Source organism: Acomys russatus, chromosome 1 (genome assembly GCF_903995435.1).
Source record: "Acomys russatus chromosome 1, mAcoRus1.1, whole genome shotgun sequence".
Classification (NCBI taxonomy): domain Eukaryota; kingdom Metazoa; phylum Chordata; class Mammalia; order Rodentia; family Muridae; genus Acomys; species Acomys russatus.
The window spans coordinates 94,459,115-94,480,403 of record NC_067137.1 but is presented as its reverse complement, the minus strand read 5'-3'; the positions used below and the strand labels follow the sequence as shown (position 1 = coordinate 94,480,403).

Here is a 21,289-nt window from a genome sequence, read left to right as displayed (position 1 = left end):
CATCAGCCATCAACCAGCGTGAGGCCTTCGTAGAGTGCCCGCTTCCACATGTAGTAGGTAGAGCGGGCAGTGAGGGGGAAGAGAGCTTGGAACTCCTTGTAGGAGGGGAAAGTCTTAGACTGGAAGCGCTTCTGCAAGAACAGCTTGGCTTGGGCCTTGAACTTGGTGCTGGTGAGCATGTCCATCATCAACACCTGCCCATCGCTGCCACCAGCTGCCACCGCCACAGCCTGACTTGGCAGGGATCCACTGTGGGGCTGGCCCTGGGCCATAGCTACCCCTTGAATGACCCCTTCTCTGGAAAGTCCTCCTTGGGCATCTTCCGGAGAAGCGACCGCTGGCAGTGTTTTCACTAGAGGGACCCTCACAGCTGTTCCCGTTACAACAGCTTCCATATTCTGCCGTTCATCTGGCTTCTGCCGATCCTCTGGCTCCTGCCTCCTTTTACCCAAAGACGGACCCTGCACCCTGGGCCATCCCCGGGAAAGACTTTTCCAGACCCAAAAAGTGGAGGGTGACAGGCTAGGGTACCGGAGGCGGAAGCGGCAGAAGGGCAGGTGCCCACTTAGCACCTGCTTGCGCGCTGCCCTGCGTAGTCGCCTCTGCCAACGGGACAAGGGCATCCTTGGGGATATAAGCCCCTGGGAAGTAGGAAGACCTGCACCTATTGCCTTCCCTGTCTCCTCCTCTCCCACCTCACTCTTCAAAGACAGCAGGGCCCCTTTCTCAGCATCTAACGGCTGGGGAGAATCAGCGGTTGCAACGGATGGGGCCACCTTGAAACTGGGGCTCCTCTTGAGGGCCTTTCGCCTCCAGTTGTAGTAGGTGGACCTCGAGATGCCAGGGAACTTGCATTTGAAGCAGCGATAGGGTACCACTTTGTTCAGGGAGATGCAGTGCTCCAGGTACGACTTGGCGCGCTGCATTAAGATTATACTAGGGCTTGACGATGACGCTGCCAGTGGGGAGCACCCCAGCCCTCCTGCAGCCTTCTTCCCTGGCCGCCTCTCCACCTCTGGCATAGCTAGTGCCTCCCTGAGTGGAGCAGCTGGGACCAGAGCCGAGTAGGCACCAGAACCCAGCAGCTCATGCTTCCAGGAATAGTAAGTAGAACGGGAGATCTCAGGGAATCTCTGCAGGAACTGCTGTAACGGCACAAGGCCTCCACGGTAGAAGCTGTCCTGCAGAAAGTGCTTGGCGGAGAAGCGGGTGGCTACCTTCTGCCGGTGCTCCTGGGTCTGCCGCCGCCAGCGGTAGAAGGTGCTCTTGGTGATGCTGGAGCGGTCACAGAGGTGGGAGTAGCTCAGGCCAGGTTCCCGGTTGAGCAGTTCCAAGGTTTTGGTTGGTGGTAGGAGAGTACCGACACTTGGAAGAGCAGGACCGAGGCTAGCGGTACCATCAGCCTCCACCTCCTCCAGGCCAACCACAGGGGCAAAATACTGGTGACGGAAGAGGTGGCTAGTGAGGGGCTGGCCAGCCCACATGATGTGCAGCATGGAGGTCACGTGGGTGCAGCGGCGAGGCCTGATAACACGGTTAAAATAGGGTCGGATCTTGACGTTGCGCATGGGGTAGATGGAGTAGATATTGCGCTGAAGGATGGAGGCCAGGGCGTACAAGTGCCACACATTGGAGAAGCTGCTAGGGAAGCACGTAGCCTTGACGTCGGCGTCAAAGATGGCCTCCAGCGTGGCAGAAGACAGGCTGGTCATCTCGGGGGACTCCTCAGAGCACAGGGAGTAGCGCACGGCCTGTAGCATCACCTTGGAGTCGATCATCCCCTGGAGATAATAGCGCCTGTGCAGCAGCATCTCCACCACAGTACGGGCGCGCAGCTCCAGGCTGAGACCGGTGTGCCCCCATAGCAACATGCTGGCTGCTTCAAACAACAAACTACCCTCGCCCTTGCACACCATGGGCAGCATGTTCCGAGGAGCATCCTCTGGGTACAGGCTGAGGGCCACAGAGTCCACCTCCAGCACCTGGGGCCCACGGCCACCCTTCTGGCAGATGGGAAGGGTGAAGGAAGATAGGACCTGCTTGGCCTCCAGGGCGGCACTGATGAGACCTTCCAGGCCCTCAGACTCCACTGCCTCTTGCAGATCCCGCAGCACCTGCTGTACCAGCTGATCCCGCGAAGTCATCCTGACAGGGCAAAGGAGAGAGGGTCGGAGGTCAGAACAAAGGAGAGTGAATTCCGGTGGCTCCGCCCTAGAGCAGGAGTTCTCAACCTGTGGGTCGCGACTCATCAGTAAGGGTCGGTTATTAGATATTCTGTATATCAGATTTTTATATCACTATTCATAACAACAGCAAGACTACAGTTATGAAGTAGCAAGAAAAAAATTTATGGGGTCACCACAACATGAGGAACTGTATTAAAATTTAGCAACGTTAGGAAAGTTGAGAACCACTGTCCTAGAGTCCTTTACTGTTTCCCCGGAGGAGGTAACAGCCATGGCTGCCTTGGCTTTCCTTAGTCACTCAGCGGTTCTGAAGAAAAGCATGGTCTCTGGAACTGGCTGCTTTGAATAACAGCCAGATCTCTTCCAGTTCCAGGCCAGCCCGAGCTACATAGCGAGATTCTGCCTTAAAAGCAAACAAACAAGCACACAATTATCTCTGCGGTGGTTAAAGACAGAGGACAGTGGTTCTCAGACTGCAGTCCCAGGTCCCTCGTAAATTATTTTGAGAATACTACTTAGACACGCAGCAATAATTTAACACAATGATGTAATTTGCTCTCTCTGTTTTTTGTTTTTTTGTTTTTTGAGACAGGGTTTCTCTGTGTAGCCTTGGCTATCCTGGCATCACTTTGTAGACCAGGCTGGCCTTGAACTCAGGTCGATCTGCCTGCCTCTGCCTCCAGAGTGATGAGATTAAAGGCGTGCACCACCATGCCCGGCTGTAATTTGCTTTCTTATCATTTGAAGAAAATGATATTATTTTATGATGGGGAGTGATAGTTCACTCCTAGGATCCCAGCACTCTGAAGGCTGACGGAGAATAACTGCCAGGAAGTTGAGGCCAGCACAGCCTGAGCTATGGAGAGGACTTATCTTTCCCATCAGGAATAAAGGCAACAGCATCTAATTATGAAGTCAAGTCCTCCATGTCCTTGAAGAGTGCCCTTGAGAACACATTTTATTAAGCAGAAGAGCACCCATGTGTTTCCAGAATTGGAAATGGGCCTTTCCTCATGCTGAGCAGGCTGAATGCCTCCTTTGGACTTTTATTGTTTAAAGGCATGTGATAAACCAGCTGCTTTTAACATGGAACATTTTTATGTAGACCAGGCTTGCCTCAAACTCAAGTCTGCGTCTGTCTCCCTGTTCAGGGATCAAAAGTGTGCACCATGCCCCGAAGAGCAACTTGTTTTTTAAAGCACAGTTTAGAGTTTATTAAGAAAGAACTCTATAGCCTTGGCAGTGGTGGCGCACATCTTTAAGCCCAGCACTTGGGAGGCAGAGGCAGGCAGATCTCTGTGAGTTGAGGCCAGCCTGGTCTACAAAGAGAGTTCCAGGACAGCCAAGACTACACAGAGAAAAACCCTGTCTCAAAAGAACAAAACAAAACAACAACAACAAAGCAAAACAAAAAGAGGACTCGATCTCAAAAGATAATTATAAAGCCAGGCACAAGTTGCACACCTGTCATCCTAGCACTTGGAAGATGGAGTTGAAGGGTAGGTTGGGCTGTATCGTAAGTTTAAGACCACCCAGTTAGAAACTCCTCCAACTTTTTTTTTTTTTTACAAGAGCACAAATCCACTTTTAATTATTTACTTTTCATTAGTTTAAATCCGAGAAGGGTGCAGCATCACACGGATTCTGTGTCCAATGGCCTTCGCAGGATGGTTGCTTCGTAATTTGACACAAACCATGCCACTGTTTCCATGGGCCCGGGTTACTTTTCCCCAGGTCACTCTGGTTTTGTTTGGTTTGCCTCCAGGAGTCACTGTGCTGTTTTTTGCTTTACACACGTAAGCACATCTCTTGCCTAAGTAGAATTCAGTTTCATCCCGGGCATAAACACCTTCAATTTTAAGAAGAGCTGTGTGCTCTCTTTGGTTCCGGAGACCTCGTTTGCAGCCAGCAAAAATGGTTTTGCACCACAGCCTCCCAGACATAGTCGTGTTTTAGAAGCCCTGTTCCCAGCAGGCCCCAGAAATCGGACCCGAAGATCGGAAGCAAAAAAACTCCTCCTCCAACTTTTTTTCCCCAGAAAAAGGCTTATCTACCACAGTTCACATAACCTTGACAACTTCTCAATGCCTAAACGGTTTTTATACTGTATAATCAGATTGTCAACATTTCTATTAAAGAGGGTGCTGGAGAGATGGCTCAGTGGTTAAGAGCGCTGCCTGCTCTTCCAGAGGTCCTGAGTTCAATTCCCAGCCACCACAAGATGGCTCACAACCATCTATAATGGGATCTGGTGCCCTCTTCTGGCCTGCAAGTGTACATGCAGATAGAGCACTCATACACTAAATAAACTTAAAAAAAAATTTTTTTTAATTAAAAAGTTATATTACCAAAAAGAATCTATAGTAGCACATAACTAAGGGATGACCTTACAAAGTCATGCACTTTGTAAAATATGTGAAATATAACATCATTTGGCTTGGATACAGCAAGATACAACTTTTTCAGAATAGTTTCTTGATTTACTTTTCTTTAAATAGGGTCTCCTGATCCTCCTGCCTCAGCCTCCACAGAGAGCTGGAAATAGGTACAGTATGGAAACCTGAACTCTAGCTAAGCTTCGACCAACTGCCATGCAGTTTAAATAGAGCAGCAAAAACATCCAGTCATCCAAGGCCCTTCAAACAGGGATTAAAGTCAGATTTTCCTAATTTTCCCCCCAACAAAACAATTTATGAAGACAGACTGGGGAGAACCTACTAAACTAGTGTCACAGAGAAAAATATAATGATTCTTACTTTTTCTCTTTACCATGGTTTTTTTTTTTGGGGGGGGGCTTTTGATTTGTTTGTTTTCCCCTTTTTTAAATTAGTGCTAGGGAACAAATGTAGGGCCTTGAACACACCATCGGTGATCCCACCACCACCATCATTGAGCTGTGTCCCCAGCCCCAGGAGTTACTTTTCTTATCACTGACTAGCTATTACTATTTCATTCTTTTTTTAAAAATACTTATTTATTTGTTATTTATACATATTCTGCTTGCATGTGTGCCTGCCCGCCAGAAGAGGGCACCAGATCTCGTTGTAGATGGTTGTGAGCCACCATGTGGTTGCTGGGAATTGAACTCAGGACCTCTGGAAGAACAGACAGTGCTCTTAACCTCTGAGCCATCTCTCCAGCCCCTACTATTTCATTCTTATTTTTTTTCTTCAGTATTAGCTGTTGAACCCAGGACCTCAAACATGCAAGACCAATATTCTCTGCCCCTTTAGCTTTGTATATAGTAGACACTGAGACATTCCTTATATAAACAAGTCTTGAAGCTCCTCACATTTAAGGAGCTATCGAAGCTGGGAGATGGTGGCACACACCTTTAATCCCAGCACTTGGGAGGCAGAGGCAGGTGAATCTCTGTAAATTTGAGACCTGCCTGGTCTACAGTTCCAGGACAGTCAGGCCTACACAGAGAAACCTTATCTTGAAAAGAACAAAACAAAACAAGAAAACAAGAAACAAAAAGAGCTAACAGAGATCCTGCAACCAAAAAAAATAAAATAAAATAAGCCGAGCAGTGGTGGTGCACGACTTTAATCCCAGCACTTGGGAGGCAGAGGCAGGCGGATTGCTGTGAGTTCGAGGCCAGCCTGGTCTACAAAGTGATTCCAGGACAGCCAAGGCTACACAGGAAACCCTGTCTTCAAAAACAAAAAATAAATAATAAAAAAGAAAGAAATTGAGGACTGCTATCTGTAATAGTCTTTCACAGAAGCAACAAGGAAGACAGTCTGGTACAGAGGACTGTTGAATGGAGACTGCTTGTATTCTAAACCTGCTGGACTACTGGGTATAGCTCTGAGGTAGAGCACTTGCCTAGCTAGCATGCAGGAGTCTTTATATTGAACCTTCAGTACTGCAAAAAAGAAAACAGGAGGGGAGAGCCCAGTTGGTCCAGAAACCAGGAAGGCCTGGACTCAGATCATCAGAATCCAAGTTAAAAGGCAGGGGAAGCAGCACATCTACAGAGCTAGGAGCATCCCTGGGGCTTGCTGGCCAGCCACCACACACCTGCAGAGCCAGGAAAGTCCCTGGGGCTTGCTGGCCAGCCACCACACACCTGCAGAGCCAGGAGAGTCCCTGGGGCTTGCTGGCCAGCCAGCTGAATCACCGACCTCCAGGTTCAATCAGAGAACCTATCTCAAAAGGAAGCTGTTGAGCAACGCGGGAAAGACACCCAGCACCAACTCCTGACAGCCTCACACAAAGAATGGCTCAAGGAGTAAAGGAGCTTATCGCCAAGCCTGATGATCTGAGTTCAGTTCCCGGGAGCCACATGGCAGGAGAGAACAGACTCTAGGAACTATGCTTGACCACCACATGTGTGCTATAGCGTGTATGCCCATTATATACAAAATAAATAAATGTAATAGCATTTTAAAAAAATGAGTCCTGGGCTCATCGGTTAAGAGCACTTGTTCTCACCAATAACCGAGGACCAAATCCTACCACCCACATGGCAGTGCATTCTCCCCATAACACCAGTTTCAGGGAATCCTACACCCTCTTCTGACTTCCACAGGGCACCAGATATGCATGCGATGCACAGACACACATTCAAGTAAAACAATCATATACATAAAACAAAATTCAAAAATTAATAAATGTCGGGAGGCAGAAGCAGGTGGATCTCTGTGAGTTCAAGGCCAGCATGGTCATAAAGTGAGTCTAGGACATCCAAGGCTACACAGAGAAACCCCGTCTCAAAAAACAACCAAACAACAACAACAACAAAAAACAAAACATGGGAAGTAGAGGCAGGAGGATCAATGTCCAAGGTTTGTGAAATTGGTCTGGGATATTTCAAAAAGAAAGAAAAAAGTTGGCACTATCTTTAGCCCCAATACACAGGTGGAGAAACTGAGGCAATTGACAGGAGCCTAATTTGTCAAAGGTATCACAAGTGAATGAGCTAACCAGCTAGATTCCCTTCCAACACAGGTCAATCTACCTAACTTCAATAACAGGCAAGCAGAGGCATTCCTTTGTGGACAGCTTTTTGTTTGTTTTGTTTGCTTTTGGTTTCTCGAGACAGGGTTTCTCTGTGTAGCCTTGGCTGTCCTTGAACTCATAGAGATCGCCTGCCTCTGCTAGGATTACAGGAGTGGGCCACTACACCTAATTTATGGACAGCTTTTTTGTTTTTTTAAGATTTATGTAGCTAGGCATGGTGGCGCACACCTTTAGTTCCAGCATTTAGAACGCAGATCTCTGTGAGTTCAAGGCCAGCCTGGTCTACAAAGTGAGTCCAGGACAGCCAAGACTACACAGAGAAACCCTGTCTCAGAAAAAACAAAAACCAAAAAACAAACAAACAAACAAAAAAGATTTATGTATTTATTATTTATACAGTATTATGCCAGCATATGTGCCTGCAGGCCAGAAGAGGGCATCAGATCTCATTATAGATGGTTATGGGCCACCATTTGGTTGCTGGGAATTGAACTCAGGACCTTTCGAAGAACAGACAGTGCTCTTAACTTATGAGCCATCCATCCAGCCTATGGACAACTTCTTAATTAGAAAAGAGAATGTTTTCTTTTCTGGCTTCTGAGATCTGGTTCTTAGAAATTAAAACATTGCTTTAATTAGCCTTCATTTTAAAAGGTGTTTGAGTGTACATGCTTCAGCTTATCACACTGTACACTTAAAAGAGATGCACTGGGGGCTGGAGAGATGGCTCAGAGGTTAAGAGCACTGACTGCTCTTCCAAAGGTCCTGAGTTCAATTCCCAGCAACCACATGGTGGCTCACAACCATCTATAATGAGCTCTAGTGCCCTCTTCTGGCCTGCAGGTATACATGAAGACAGAGCACTGCATAATTAATAAATAAATAAATCGAGGGAGAGAGAGAGAGGGGGGGGGGTATTGGAATATAAATTAGGATTGGGTAAAGGTGGGGAAAAAGGAATCTTAAAGCATTGATGAACCAGGCAGCATGTAATCCCAGCACTCCAGGAGGCAAAGGCAGGTGGATCTCTGTGAGTTTGAGGCTAGCCTGGTCTACAAAATTAGTCCAGCACAGCCAAGACTACAAAGAGAAAAACCCTGTCTCGAAAAACCAAAAAAGGCATTGATGGAACTGCCACATTTTACTTGATGGCAAAAAAGGAGAGCCTTACAGACAGTGATAATCGAATCACCCTTGGTTAACATTCTAAACTGCAAACATCTTCAAAATGTGTATAATTAAGAAAAGACAGCTGTGCGGTAGTGCTATAGACACACCTTTAATCCCAGCACTCAGGAGACAGAGGCAGGTGGATTTCTGTGAGTTTCAGGCCAGCCTGGTCTACAGAGTAAGTTCCAGAACAGCTAAAGCTACACAGAGAAACCCTGACTTGAAAAAACCTAAGTAAGTAAATAAATAACTAGGCAAGAAAAAAAAAAAAAAGATATGAGGAATAATCTGGCATAAACTCTAACCAAATTTCTACCTGTACAATGTCATTTAATCTAGATTTGGATTGTCTCCCTTTTTTGAGGGGAGGGGTCAGGTGATAGGTTTTTGTTGGTCTTTGAAATAGGGTCTCATTATGTAGCCCAAACTGGCCTTTAATTTGAGATAATCTTACCTCAGCTTCCTAAATGCTGGGATTATAGAAGTGTCCCCTCAAACTCCCAACATCAACAGGAACTGGCCTTTGAATCTTATCTTTTATGCATTTTACATTTTTGAATAATGCTGTCTCTGGACTAGTGAGATGGCTTAGCAGGTAAAGGGGCTTTCTGCCCAGGTCTGGCAACTTGGAGTCCATCCCTGGGACCCACATCCATGTGGGAGAATTGTCCTTCTAGCTGCCACGTGTGCTGTGACACACATGCCCACAAATACATGTCATACACACAACACACATTAATAATAACAATAAAATTTACATTTTAAATATATTTTTCTTTGGACTTGGGAGATAAACTTCATTCCAATCTTTAGTAGAAAGAACACTAAATATACACAATTAAAAAAAAAAAAAAACTGAGCCGGACGTGGTGACGCACGCCTTTGATCCCAGCACTCGGGAGACAGAGGCAGGCGGATCGCTGTGAGTTCGAGGCCAGCCTGGTCTACAAAGTGAGTCCAGGATGGCCAAGGCTACACAGAGAAACCCTGTCTCGAAAAAACCAAAAAAAAAAACAAAAAAAAAAAACAAAAAAAACAAAACAAAACAAAAAAACTGAACACCCCCTCCCGCCCCCGCTTAAGGCAAGCTCTAAAGACAAAGAGTTTTTTCTGTGAAAAAATCATCCCAAGAAACAGGATAATGTTCCCTCTGCTTTTCTTACATGACGTCACTTCTTAAGTGGTGCTATACAGCTGCATGCAAATGAGTGCTTTGAGAAACTTTGCCAACAAAATTAGGAAAATAGCTGCCATTACGGAACTGACTCTGCTCTAAGCGCATTTAACTCAGGTAATTCAGCCAAAGTCTCAGAAAGAACAGTTTAAACTATGCAGGTGATTCTTGCTGCTTGCAGTCCGTGAGCCTGCTCAGAAGTGGAGCACGATGTTCCCTGGGTGATCTCAAGTCCCGGGTGGGCTTTTGTGGGGGTGAACATCTGACTCCAGGTTTTTCAGAGGTAATTTTATTACTTCGTGGGTGTCGCCTTCGATCCGAGAACACCACAACTCTATCACACCTACCCACCCCATCCCAGGCATCAACATTCCTAGCTCACACCTGGAGAAGGGGGAGCTCAGCGGGAGTTAAGAAAGAATATCCAAAAAAAAAGAAAGAAAGAAAGAGAAAGAACATCCAGCTATTAAAAACTGCAAAACCTTCTCAGGCTCACTCCGGCGATCTCCAAACCATTGCAATTCATCACCCAAAACAAAACAAACAACAACAAAAACTTCCCAGAGCATTTGTTTAAATGAGCAAGAGATTTTCTTAACATTTTGAGATGCACTTCGTAGACAAGGAAACGGAGATACAGAGAGAGAGTAAAGCTGACTTGCCTGAATTCCTCCAGTAGTATCCAACACGGCGTCCAGATGCCGCACACTTCCTGTGCACCGACCTTGCCTCTTCCCACCCTACTGGGCCTTCCCTACCTCATCTCCTCTAGCCTTGTCACACCTGACTCCCCTATCTCTTTCCTCCTTTTCTTTCCCTAAGTAGGTACTATGCTACTTCTGCCTTCCTCAAACGCTTGCAAGGTCTAGTGGCACACGCCTGTACTCCCAGCACTTGCCGAGGCTATTTCTTGAGTTCAAGTCTAGCCTACTTACATAGGAAGAGCCTACAATCGCCCCGGCCCTCAGCCAAACAAAACAGGGCTGGACCACCCAAAGCCAGCCAGGGTGGAAAGGGTAGGGGGTTGCAGGAGGAGGCCCTTAAGTAGGTAAAAGGTGATGGAATTCAGGTGCGGCACTTTGGCAATGGCCCCGTTCCTGAACTGTACGCAGGACCGACGTGACTTCTGCCAGGTGCACTGAAGGAATGAGTCCAGTCTATAGCTGCCCCCCCCCCCCGGAAACCCCACATAGCTCCAGGAAAGGGTCGGGAAAAAGTACTAAGCCAAAGAGGCTCCTCCCCCTCCCGCCCCCCCCACCCCCCCAGGATACAGGTTTCAAGTTGGAGGGGAGGGAGCAATGCTGGGGCATCAGTCTCTAAACAGCGTCTTAGCTCCTGGAAAGGACTCCGGAGTCACGCATTTTAGGAGGGGGCATAGGACCAGGAAGGGAAAGGTTGGAGGGACTGTCTGTAGAACAAACTCCTTTCCTACCAACTGTATCCTGGGCCCCAAGGAACACAGCTGCAAATCCAGTGCTCTCTGGAAACCTCCCCTCCGCCTTGCCTTGTGTGCTTCTCAAAGCATACCCTGCACTCTGTAATCTAATAAACCCACAAGCACGTGGGCCCCACAGACTCCCACGCAGGACAGCCAGCCTGGCTGGAGTCACCAGGGCACACTGGGTTGGGGGCCCAAGCTGCGTGAGCAAGGGACTGCCAGCCATCTTAGTTCCCTCCTCTGTGTCCTGGAGACCAAACTAGGCATAGGAAGCTACTGGGAACTCATTGGCGGGTTCTTTAGACGTGGCTGCACAACAAAACTCTCACCACCAAGGGTATAACCAACGGGTGCACCTGAGGCCACCCCATCAGGGGTTACGAAGTTCAGTTGCTTTAATAGGCCCTGTGTCTGAAAGGGAGAGAGAAGAGTGAAGGAAGTCCACACGGGAAACCAGCGCCAGGAGACTGTGGGAGCTGGCCCACCTGGAGCTGCAGAAGCCAGGCACCTAACCTGAGAGGCTCTGGCGGTCTGGGGAGGAGCCTGAGGCCATAGCACTCACTGTGCACGCCTGGTGGAGAAGGGAAGATAGGATAGTCGGTGGGGGTGGGGAAGGGACTGGAGGTGTGGGGGGTAGGGAGAACTTAAAACAATGCCTAGCGTCCCTGTCCACGCACTGACCCCTTCTAATTTTGGGAACATTTTCTATTTTTACTGACCTCGAGGGTGGTCCAGAGCCCTGGGGGGTGGGGGGGCATCCACTCTTCTCTTCCAGCCTGGGTCATTTAAGGCACCCTACAGGGAGAGGCCTTCTCGGAGAGCGTCCTTTGCTGAGCTCATCTCTCACGGCCACACCAGTCTCATATCTGTAGTGGACCATTGAGCATGGACGGTCTACAGCCAACTGGTTGGTGGAGGTGGGGGGGGGGAGTGGTTTAAGCCACGCCCCCCCAGGAAATCGCCCACCTCCAGGGCTCTGGTCCCAAGATGAAAGAAGTGCAAATTCGGGGGTCACTTCCAATGGTAAAGCGAGGCAGCTATTGTTGTCTTATCCACTGTCCCCCGCTGGGAGTGTTAAAGTGCCCTGACCTAGCTCTGAAACAGACCCCTCGCGGGCCCAGGGAAAACTTAAAAGAAAATTGAAAGATTTCCTAAGAGTTTGGGGGGGGGGGGGAGGGGAGCAGAGGGGGAAAGAAGGTTGTGGCTAGATAGAGGGCAGAGAAAAGTTTGTAGTTAGGCTTGAGGGTTGGGGTGGACAGCTTGGTGTCGCCCCAAAAGTGTCATGGATAATTGAGTAGAGTAAGACGTTGGTGGTTTTCCTGCCTCTAAAATGCAACTCTACCTGAGGCCGCTTGCCTAAGGAGGCCCTACAAGACTAGAACAGTGAGGCAGTGGAAACAGGTCCCCGCCCCCATCTGGTGCAGGTCTGTTTTTCACAACGTCTTATGTGTCCCGCCATTTTTTCCTCATTCCTCAGGCTTGGAGCTAAACATCTCTTCCTCCCAGAGCTTTGTCAGGGCCTAAGCTGCAAGTGTCAGGAGCCTAGCTCACCTTAACTCTGGACTCACAGGAAGGAGGGGTTGTACTGTACCAAGGGCTTTAATCCCTCCCCCGAGGTGCTCCTAGGGCCCTAAGGGTTTTAAATAAGTCCGAGGGATCCAACCCAACTGCTGTCTAGTCTTTAGCGGTGGGGGAGGTGAAGGGCTCCAATGGCCGCCTTTGCAAGTGTCTTCCCTCCGGGAGTTTTCCTGCCTGGCTTTAACCCTTTGGAGTGCTGTGACTGGCTGATATCTTTCAGAAGCTTCCAGGTCTACCTTTACACGCAAAGGCACTGTTATCATTTTTCCCAGTCCCAACTCTGGGCTCTCTTGGCACTTAAACCTCCCTTCTTAGACATCCATTCTGCTGAAGGGCTCTTAGCATCACCACCCACAGTGCTGGTAATGGCCTGAGGCTGTGGTGTAGCCCAGGCTCTCCATCCTGGATTTGAATACCAGCCTGGAGAAAATTGTGAAGCCCACAAAGTCTGACTTCTTGGTGACTGGGGCAGTGTTTCATCAACTGAAAGCATTTTAGGTTCTGCAAGGCACAGAAGGAGTGTATTTGAACTCTCAAGCCCTCTGGTGATTTGAAATTTCTTTTTATGTTCTTAATGTACGTTTGCAGCATTTTTAAAGTTTGAGAGAGTAGTGGAGATAAAATTGCAGGAAACTTTTCCACATATCTTCCTGTACTGTTTGACATTTTATAAGGGGTTGCATTAGTTGCTATCTTTTTTTTTTTTTTTTAAGCAATGAGGATAATTGAAAATCCTTTTTAAAAGGCTAATGGAATCTTTTAAGGTTTCTTTTTATTTTTTATTTTTTTTATTTTAGGAGCTTTAGTGGAAAAAAAGAACTTGAGGGCTGTTCCATGACAAAAATGTTAGAGAAAAAAAATTGCATGTAATTTTATTATCTAAAGACAGCTATTTTGAACATCTTGGTATATTTTGTTCCTAATCTAGTTTTTCTCCTTATGATCACACAATTTAAGCATTCTTCTTATTCTTATTCTTATTCTTTTTGGGGGGCTGGGCGGGGTTTCGAGACAGGGTTTCTCTGTGTAGCCTTGGCTGTCCTAGACTTGCTTTGTAGACCAGGCTGGCCTCGAACTCACAGCGATCCACCTGCCTCTGCCTCCCGAGTGATGGGATTAAAGGCATGCGCCACCAAGCCCGGCTAGCATTCTCTTCTTAAAAAATTGAAATGGCACATAGTAAATAAATAAATAAAGACAATAAAAGCCAGAAAAGGCCAACAAAACAGGAGTTCAGTCCCTGGGAAACGCATAGTAAACAGAGAGAAATGACTTCAACAATTGTCCTCTAAACTCCACCTGGGTGCTGTGGTAAGTGCACTCCCAAACACACACACACACACACACACACACACACACACACAAATCAATAAGGGTATTAACAAAATGAATTTTGAAAAACAGTATGAATTGAGACAGGCTTCAAGGCACATGCCTTTATTCCCAGCACTTGGAGGCAGAGGCAGCCGGATCTCTGAGTTCGAGGCCAGCCTGGTCTACAAAGCGAGTCCAGGACAGCCAGGGCTCTATTACACAGAGAAACTTTGTCTTGAAAACAAAAACAAAAACAGAGTAAGTTGAACAGACTCTTTTCCCACACTCAGCTTACCACACGGTCCCTATCTGCCAGTGCCTTCTCTGTGCATTCCCATCTGAGGATGGTATTTTTGTACTATGTTAGGGATTTACTTTTTTTTTTTTTCAATACTGGTACCTCAACTTAGGGCTTCATTTGTGGTAGGCAATTACTTAACCATGAAGGGCAGCACCAGCCTCTTCATTTTTCATTTTGAGACAGGCTCTTACTACATTGCCCAAACTGATCCTGAACTCACTCTGTAACCTAGACAAGACCTTAAGCTTTCAATCAAAGTAGAAGCTTTCTGCTTCAGCCTCCCAAGTAGTATCAGACCCGGCTAAGATTTTAAAATTGTGATCAGATGCATTATATGCATAAAATGCATGGGCGTAGGGGCACGGGCTTTTAATCCCAGCACTCGTGAGGCAGAAGCAAGCAGATCTCTGTGAGTTCAAGGCCAGCCTGATCTATAGTGAGTTCCAAAACAGCCAGACCTACATCTCAAGAGCCTGTATGGAAAAAAACAAACAAAATCATCTGTATAAAATATACATAATAGTTGGGCGTGGTGGTGCAGGCCTGTAATCTCAGCACTTGGGAGGCAAAGGCAGGTGGACTTCTATGAATTCAAGGCCAGCCTGGTCTACAAAGCGGGTCTAGGACAGCCAGAGAAACCCTGTCTCGAAAAACAAAACAAAACAAAACAATAATAATAATGATCATAATAATAGTCATAATAAAAAATTATAGTTGTTGTTGTTGTTATATACATAATAAAGCAGAGGAGGGAGATAGCTCAGCCTTTAAAACCTCTGGCCCGACAACCCTAATCATCTTGATCGCAGATCATATGTAAAAAGCCTGGTGTGGTGGGCCAGCTAGCCTGCTTGCCTGGAGTAAGCCATGCAAAAGCAGAAACAATAGAGCCTCTGGCTCAACAAAGTGGAATGCAGGAACTGGCTGCTGAAAGCTGTCCTCTGATCTTCACATGTGTGCCTGGGTGCATGCCTCACATTAACACACACATACATACAATAAGTAAATCATTAAAATATAGAGGCTTGGGAGCTGGAGAGATGGCTCAACAGTTAAGAGTACTGGCGGTTCTTCCAGAGGTCCTGAGTTCAATTCCCAGCAACCACATGGTGGCTCAAAACCATCTGTAATAAGATCTGATGCTCTCTTCTGGTGTGCATGAAAACAGTATACTCATATACATTAAAAAATAAATACATTTTAAAAATATATAGAAGCTAAAGACAGGAGGTGGTGGCACATGCCTTTAATCCCAGTACTTGGGAGGCAGAGGTATCTCTGTTAGTTCTAGGCCAGCCTGATCTACAGAGTGAGTTGCAAGACAGCCAAGGATACACAGAGAAATCCTAACTCAAATATATATATATATTTGCATGCATATATTTATATATGCATGCTGAGAGATGGATGGCTCAGTGATCAAGATTGTTTCCTGTTCTTTCAGAGGATCTGAGCTTGATTGGGTCCCAGTGCCTGAATGATCAGATGGCTCACAACCACCTGTAATCCAACACCAGGGATCTGACACTCTCTTCTGGCCTCCTCGGGTACTTATTTACATGTGGCATGTACTCACACAAACACACATAAATACACATAATCTTTAACTTATACACACATATATATAAACATAATAATATTCAATATGCTTATACAGCTTGGCACAAACTTTATGAAAAGATTTAAAATTCAAATATTAATCCTGTTCTCTGGCAATAGTTTATCTCTCTAAATAAACACCACCTGTCCTGGCTAGTCAACTTGACACAAGCTAGAGTCCTTTTAAAAGAGGACATCTCAGTTGAGAAAATACCCCACTAGATTGGCATGTTGGCAAGGCTGTACTTTTGTTTTGTTTTGGTTTGGTTTGGTTTTTTGAGACAGGCTCTGTCTGTGTAGCCTCGGCTGTCCTGGACACCCTAGACCAGGCTGGCCTCGAACTCAGTGATCTGCCTGCTTCTGCTTCCCGAGTGCTGGGATTAAAGGCGTGGGACACCATGCCCAGCCCCTTCATTTTCTTAGTTGATGATTGATGGGGGAGGACCAGCTTACTGTGGGTGGCCTGGGCTGGTGGTCCTTGGTGGAGCATGGCTTTAATTTCAGCACTCGGGAGGCAGAGGCAGGCCAATCTCTGTGAGTTTGAGGCCAGCCTGGTCTACAGAGTGAGCTCCAGGACAGCCAAGGCTACACCGAGAAAACCTATCTCAAAACATATGAGCCATAGGAGCAAGCCAAAAGTAGCATCCTTCTGCGGCCTCTACCTCAGTTCCTGCCTCCAGGTTCCTGCACGCTTTAGTTCCTGCCAATTTCCCTCTGTGATGAATGGATACTTGGAAGTGTAAGATAAAATGAACTCTCTCTTCCTTGAGTTGTTTTTGGACCTGGTTTTTATCACAGCAATAGAAACCTAACATACCACCTAATACTGTTTTTAGTGTATTGTTCCAGAGGTGGCTTTAAAAAGCAAGGCAATGGATGGGGGTATGTGGCTCCATCTCCAGTATGCACCAAGCCTGGGCTCAGGGGTACACTCCTGGAATCATAACACGTGGGAGGTGCAGCTGTGAGCTGGAGGATAAAAAGCTCTTTAGAAACCAGGCAGTGGTGGCACTGCCTTTAATTCCAACATATGGGAGGCAGAGGCAGGTGGATCTTTGTGAGTTCGGGGCCAGCCTGACCTACAAAGTGAGCTCCAGGATGGTCGAGGGTATAGACGGAAACCCCAAATTTAAAAACAAAAAACAAAGCCAAGTGTGGTAGCACACACCTTTAATCCCAGCACTCGGGAGGCAGAGGCAGGCAGATCGCTGGGAGTTCAAGGCCAGCCTGGTCTACAAAGCAAGTCCAGTACATCCAAGGCTACACAGAGAAACCCTATCTCGAAAAACAAAGCAAATCCAAGAAGAGACTTGATACCCTATGAGCATATACAGGGGGAGGAAATCCCCCTCAGGAACAGTCATAGGGGAGGGGAATAAGGGGAAAATGGGAAGGAGGGAAGAATGGGAGGATACAAGGGATGGGATAACCATTGAGATGTAACAAGAATAATAAAAAATTTTTTAAAAAAAGAAAGAAAAACAAAGCAAATAAACAAAAAACCCAAACCAAACAAAAACAAAAACAAAAAAGCAGGAGAGATGGTTCAGAAATTAAGAGCACTGGCTCTTCTTCCAGAGGTCCTGAGTTCAATTCCCAGAAACTACATGGTGCCTCACAACCATCTATAATGTGATCTGGTGCCCTCTTCTGCCATGCAGGTGTACATTCAGATAGAACATTTATATACAGAAAATATAAATAAAAAAGTTTTTTTTCCTTTGGAGACAGGGTTTCTCTGTGTAGCCTTGGCTGTCCTGGACTCAATCTGTAAACCAGGCTGGCCTTGAACTCAGTCTTTTTAAAAAAGTTCCTTAGATAGTGTCTCAAAAACCAAAAAACATTTCAAAAAGAGAGTAGGAACAGATAGAAAGCCCCCCTTCTAATTTTTTATAATTGTTTTCGTTTTTGAGACAAGGTTCCTCTGTATAACCCTGGCTGTCCTGAAACACACTCAGCCCTTGGCCCTTTCTTTAAAGCACAATGCACTAAGCGCTCTTATGCACCTCATTTTTTTCTACTTATTTTTACCCAGAGCCAACACCACCCATTGAAATTGGATAAAAACCACACTAAATAATATGTGCTGATTACATATTATTTGCCCACTTTATAAAACAGAAATAAAGCAGGGCATTTGGGAGGCAGAGGCAGACAGATCTCTATAAATTTGACATCAATCTAGTCTATAGAGCTAGTTCCAGAACAGCCAAGGCTACACAGAGAAACCCTGTCTTGAAGAGTGTTAGCATATAAGAAGCTTCACAAGCCTGCCTCCAGGCTGCCTAGCAACCTATGACATCATCACAGGGGCACCAGGTGTGTGCCCCTTCCCAGGATATAAACGGGTAAATACACCTTCTCTCACTCTCTTGCCCTCTCTGTCTGTCTGTTTCTCTGCCCCCCTGGGATGCACCTTTCCCATTTCCTCCTCTCCCATGTTTCTGCAATAAATCGCATACCATGCATGTTGTGTGGCACATACTTCACACGTCAGGGAGGAAGAAAAAAGAGGAACAGCAAAAGAATATTGTCTGGTAAGATGGCTCAGCAGGTAAAGGGACTTCCTGTGTGAGCCTGGAAACCTGCGTTCCCTCCGTTTAAAGTACAATAGAAAGGGACAACCAACTCTACAAAGTTGTGCTCTGAACTGAGCTCTTCCTGCATGTTGCAGCATGCTCACAAACACATGGCACAGCACACACACACACACACACACACACACACACACACACACACACTGTATATATATATATATATTATCTGGGCTCATGGTTTAAATATACAGTCCCTTGCATCAAGGAAGGCATGACAGCAGTAATATGAGTCCACTTGCTCACATCAAGACAAACAGAATATTGCCCTTTAAACTGATTGGTACAAGTCTGGTGCCAGACCACAAATGACCAGCTTTTTAGAAGACCTAGGGAATAACTTTTTGGAAGGTCTGAGGAAGGGTCTGGACTTTGAGTACATTCCTGTTTTCCAGCTGATTGGTTTTTCTGTGTCTCTGCACCAAGAGTATCTTCTGTGGCTTTTCCTGGATTCAGAGTTCAGGCCAAGGTCACCCAAATACAAAAATGGAAGTTTTAGGCAAAATGGAGTTACTTTGGTCTGTCATAGTGATGGAATGAGACAGACAGACGGACAGACAGACAGACAGACAGACAGACACACACACACACACACACACACACACACACACACACACAGATTCCATTTCTTTAGTTGATTCTTTTTATTTCTATTTTGAGATGTTTTGTAGCTGGGGAAGACCCTTCCCTTCTGTTCCTCCTGCTTCTACCAAAAAGAGCTTGGATTATATCTGTGGGTCACATAGGTATATGAGGTGCTAGGAATAAAAACAAGATTTTATTCATTCATATTAGGCAAGAATTGTACCAAGGTAGCCACATACCCAATGTTTGTTTGTTTTTTGTTTTTGTTTTTCGAGATAGGGTTTCTCTATGTAGCCTTGATTGTCCTTTGTAGACCAAGCTCACCTGGAGTTCACAATGATCCACCTGCCTCTGCCTCCAAAGTGCTGGGATTAAAAGGGTGTGCCACCAGCACCCTGCTGGATTTTTTTTTTTTTTTTTTTTTTTTTTTTTTAAGATTGATTTATTTGCCTTACACGTATGAGTGCTCTATCTTCATATACACCTGCAGGCCAGAAGAGGACATCAGATCACCTTATAGATGGGTGTGAGTCACCATGTGGTTGCTGGGAATTGAACTCAGGACCTCTGGAAGAGCAGACAGTGCTCTTAACCATTGAGCCATCTCTCCAGCCCCCAACCCCACCCCACTCCCTTTTTTTAAAAAGGTGATGTTCCTCGTAACTGTCCTTGAACTCACCATTAGGTTGATGATGTTCTTCAACTCCCTCCACTTTGCAAGTGTTAGGGTCAGGGTTTACATTATGATACCTAGCTCCCTGCTCTCTATACCTAGTCTTCAAAATCTGGTGTGTTTTTGCTTAGTTTTATTTTGGTTTGGTTTGGTTTTTGTTTGTTTGTTTGTTCTGTTTTGCTTTGTTTTTTCAAGATAGGGTTTCTCTGTGTAATGGCCCTGGCTGTCCTGGAACTTGATTTGTAGACTAGGCTGGCCTCAAACTCACAGAGATCCTCCTGCCTCTGCCTCTGCCTTCCAAGTGCTGAGATTAAAGACTTGCACTTACCAGCGGCTGGTTTTGGCTTTTGAGACAAAGCCTCCTAGCCCTGGCTGGTCTGGAACTCCAGATCCTCCACTTCCATCGCTGGAGTTCGGAGATTACAGATCTGGACCAGCGGGTCCTATTGGGGTGGGAGTCGGGGTCAGGTGGGGAGGTGTCATGCTTAAAATACTCTCAATGTGAGAAGCACTGGGTTCAGTTCAACACGAAGAGAGGAGAGGCTGAGAAGATTTCAAGTAGTAGGACAAGCCACCTTTCCTAAGCCAATGGCTTGTATGTGACCACATTGTACACACAGCATGAACTGAGCATGAATCAGTGCGGCTCTTAAGGTATTAGAAAAGGTTAAGATGCGGCCGGGCATGGCCCACACGCCTTTAATCCCAGCACTCAGCAGAGGCAGGTGGATCCATGTGAGTTCAAGGCCAGTCTGGTCTACAAAGCGAGTCCAGGACAGCCAAGGCTACACAGAGAAACCCTATCAGGAAAAAACAAAAACAAAAAACAAAAAACAAAACTATGCTAAAGTGAACTTCAATGAATAACTCTTCTTTGTTTTTGTTTGTTCTTTAACATTTTCTCTCTGCAGCCCAAACTGTCCTAGAACTTCATTGCTTAGCTCAGGCTGGCCTCACTGGTGGCAATCCTCCTGCTGCACTCTCCTACGTGCAAGGTTGGAGGTGCACATCACCACCATGCCCAACAAAAACTTTTTGTCATGTTTGTCAATCTAATAGGCAGAAAATGTGTCCCTTTGTCCCTCAGGCCAAGAACATCCTAGGCTACATAAAACACAGAGAGAGAGAGAGAGAGAGAGAGAGAGAGAGAGACAGACAGACAGACAGACAGACACACAGATAGACAGAGACAGAGATCAATAGTATAGACTATGTTTACCAAATCCCCAGGACAACAACAACAACAAAGACCAGTGTAGTGATGCATACTTGTAAATCTGAGCACTTGGGAGGTTGAGGAAGATTCCAGTGAGTTGTAGGCCACCCTGGGCTACATAGCAACACCCTTTCTCAAACAGACACAAAAACAGATAATGAGTGCTCACTTCGGCAGCACATACACTAAAATTGGCATGATACCGAGAAGATTAGCATGGCCCCTGCGCAAGAATGACACACAAATTCATGAAGTGTTCCATATTATAAAAACAAACAAACAAACAAACAAACAAACAAAAAACCCAGATAGTGAGGTTTCACAAAAGTGAAGAAGAGCCTAAAGCCAATAATTAAGCCAGCTTCTACAAGTAGACATCTTTACTAAATATAGACCTGGCTTTAAACAAAATCCAGATTGAGGAAATAGATAAGCCAAAAGTAATCTGTCACTCATAAAGGGACATGCAGAAGAAATGCTTCCTTTAAATGAT

The 21,289-nt window shown here is 46.1% G+C and overlaps 2 protein-coding genes and 1 non-coding gene across 3 annotated transcripts; 1 reads left to right on the top strand and 2 right to left on the bottom strand.

The window, feature by feature from the left end:
- Positions 1-2: 2 nt before the first annotated feature.
- On the bottom strand, positions 3-2,144 carry Vrtn (vertebrae development associated). Its single transcript, XM_051154187.1, has one exon. It carries the CDS (start codon positions 2,142-2,144, stop codon positions 3-5), a length of 2,142 nt encoding a protein of 713 aa, XP_051010144.1.
- Positions 2,145-3,796: 1,652 nt separating this feature from the next.
- Positions 3,797-4,172, bottom strand: LOC127196462 (60S ribosomal protein L35a-like). Its single transcript, XM_051154171.1, has one exon. The coding sequence runs from the start codon at positions 4,127-4,129 to the stop codon at positions 3,797-3,799; it is 333 nt and encodes a 110-aa protein (XP_051010128.1). The 5' UTR covers positions 4,130-4,172.
- A 16,785-nt stretch (positions 4,173-20,957) lies between these two features.
- Positions 20,958-21,064, top strand: LOC127197871 (U6 spliceosomal RNA). The gene has a single exon (XR_007831803.1). It is a non-coding gene; the product is annotated as a U6 spliceosomal RNA (small nuclear RNA).
- Positions 21,065-21,289: the final 225 nt, after the last annotated feature.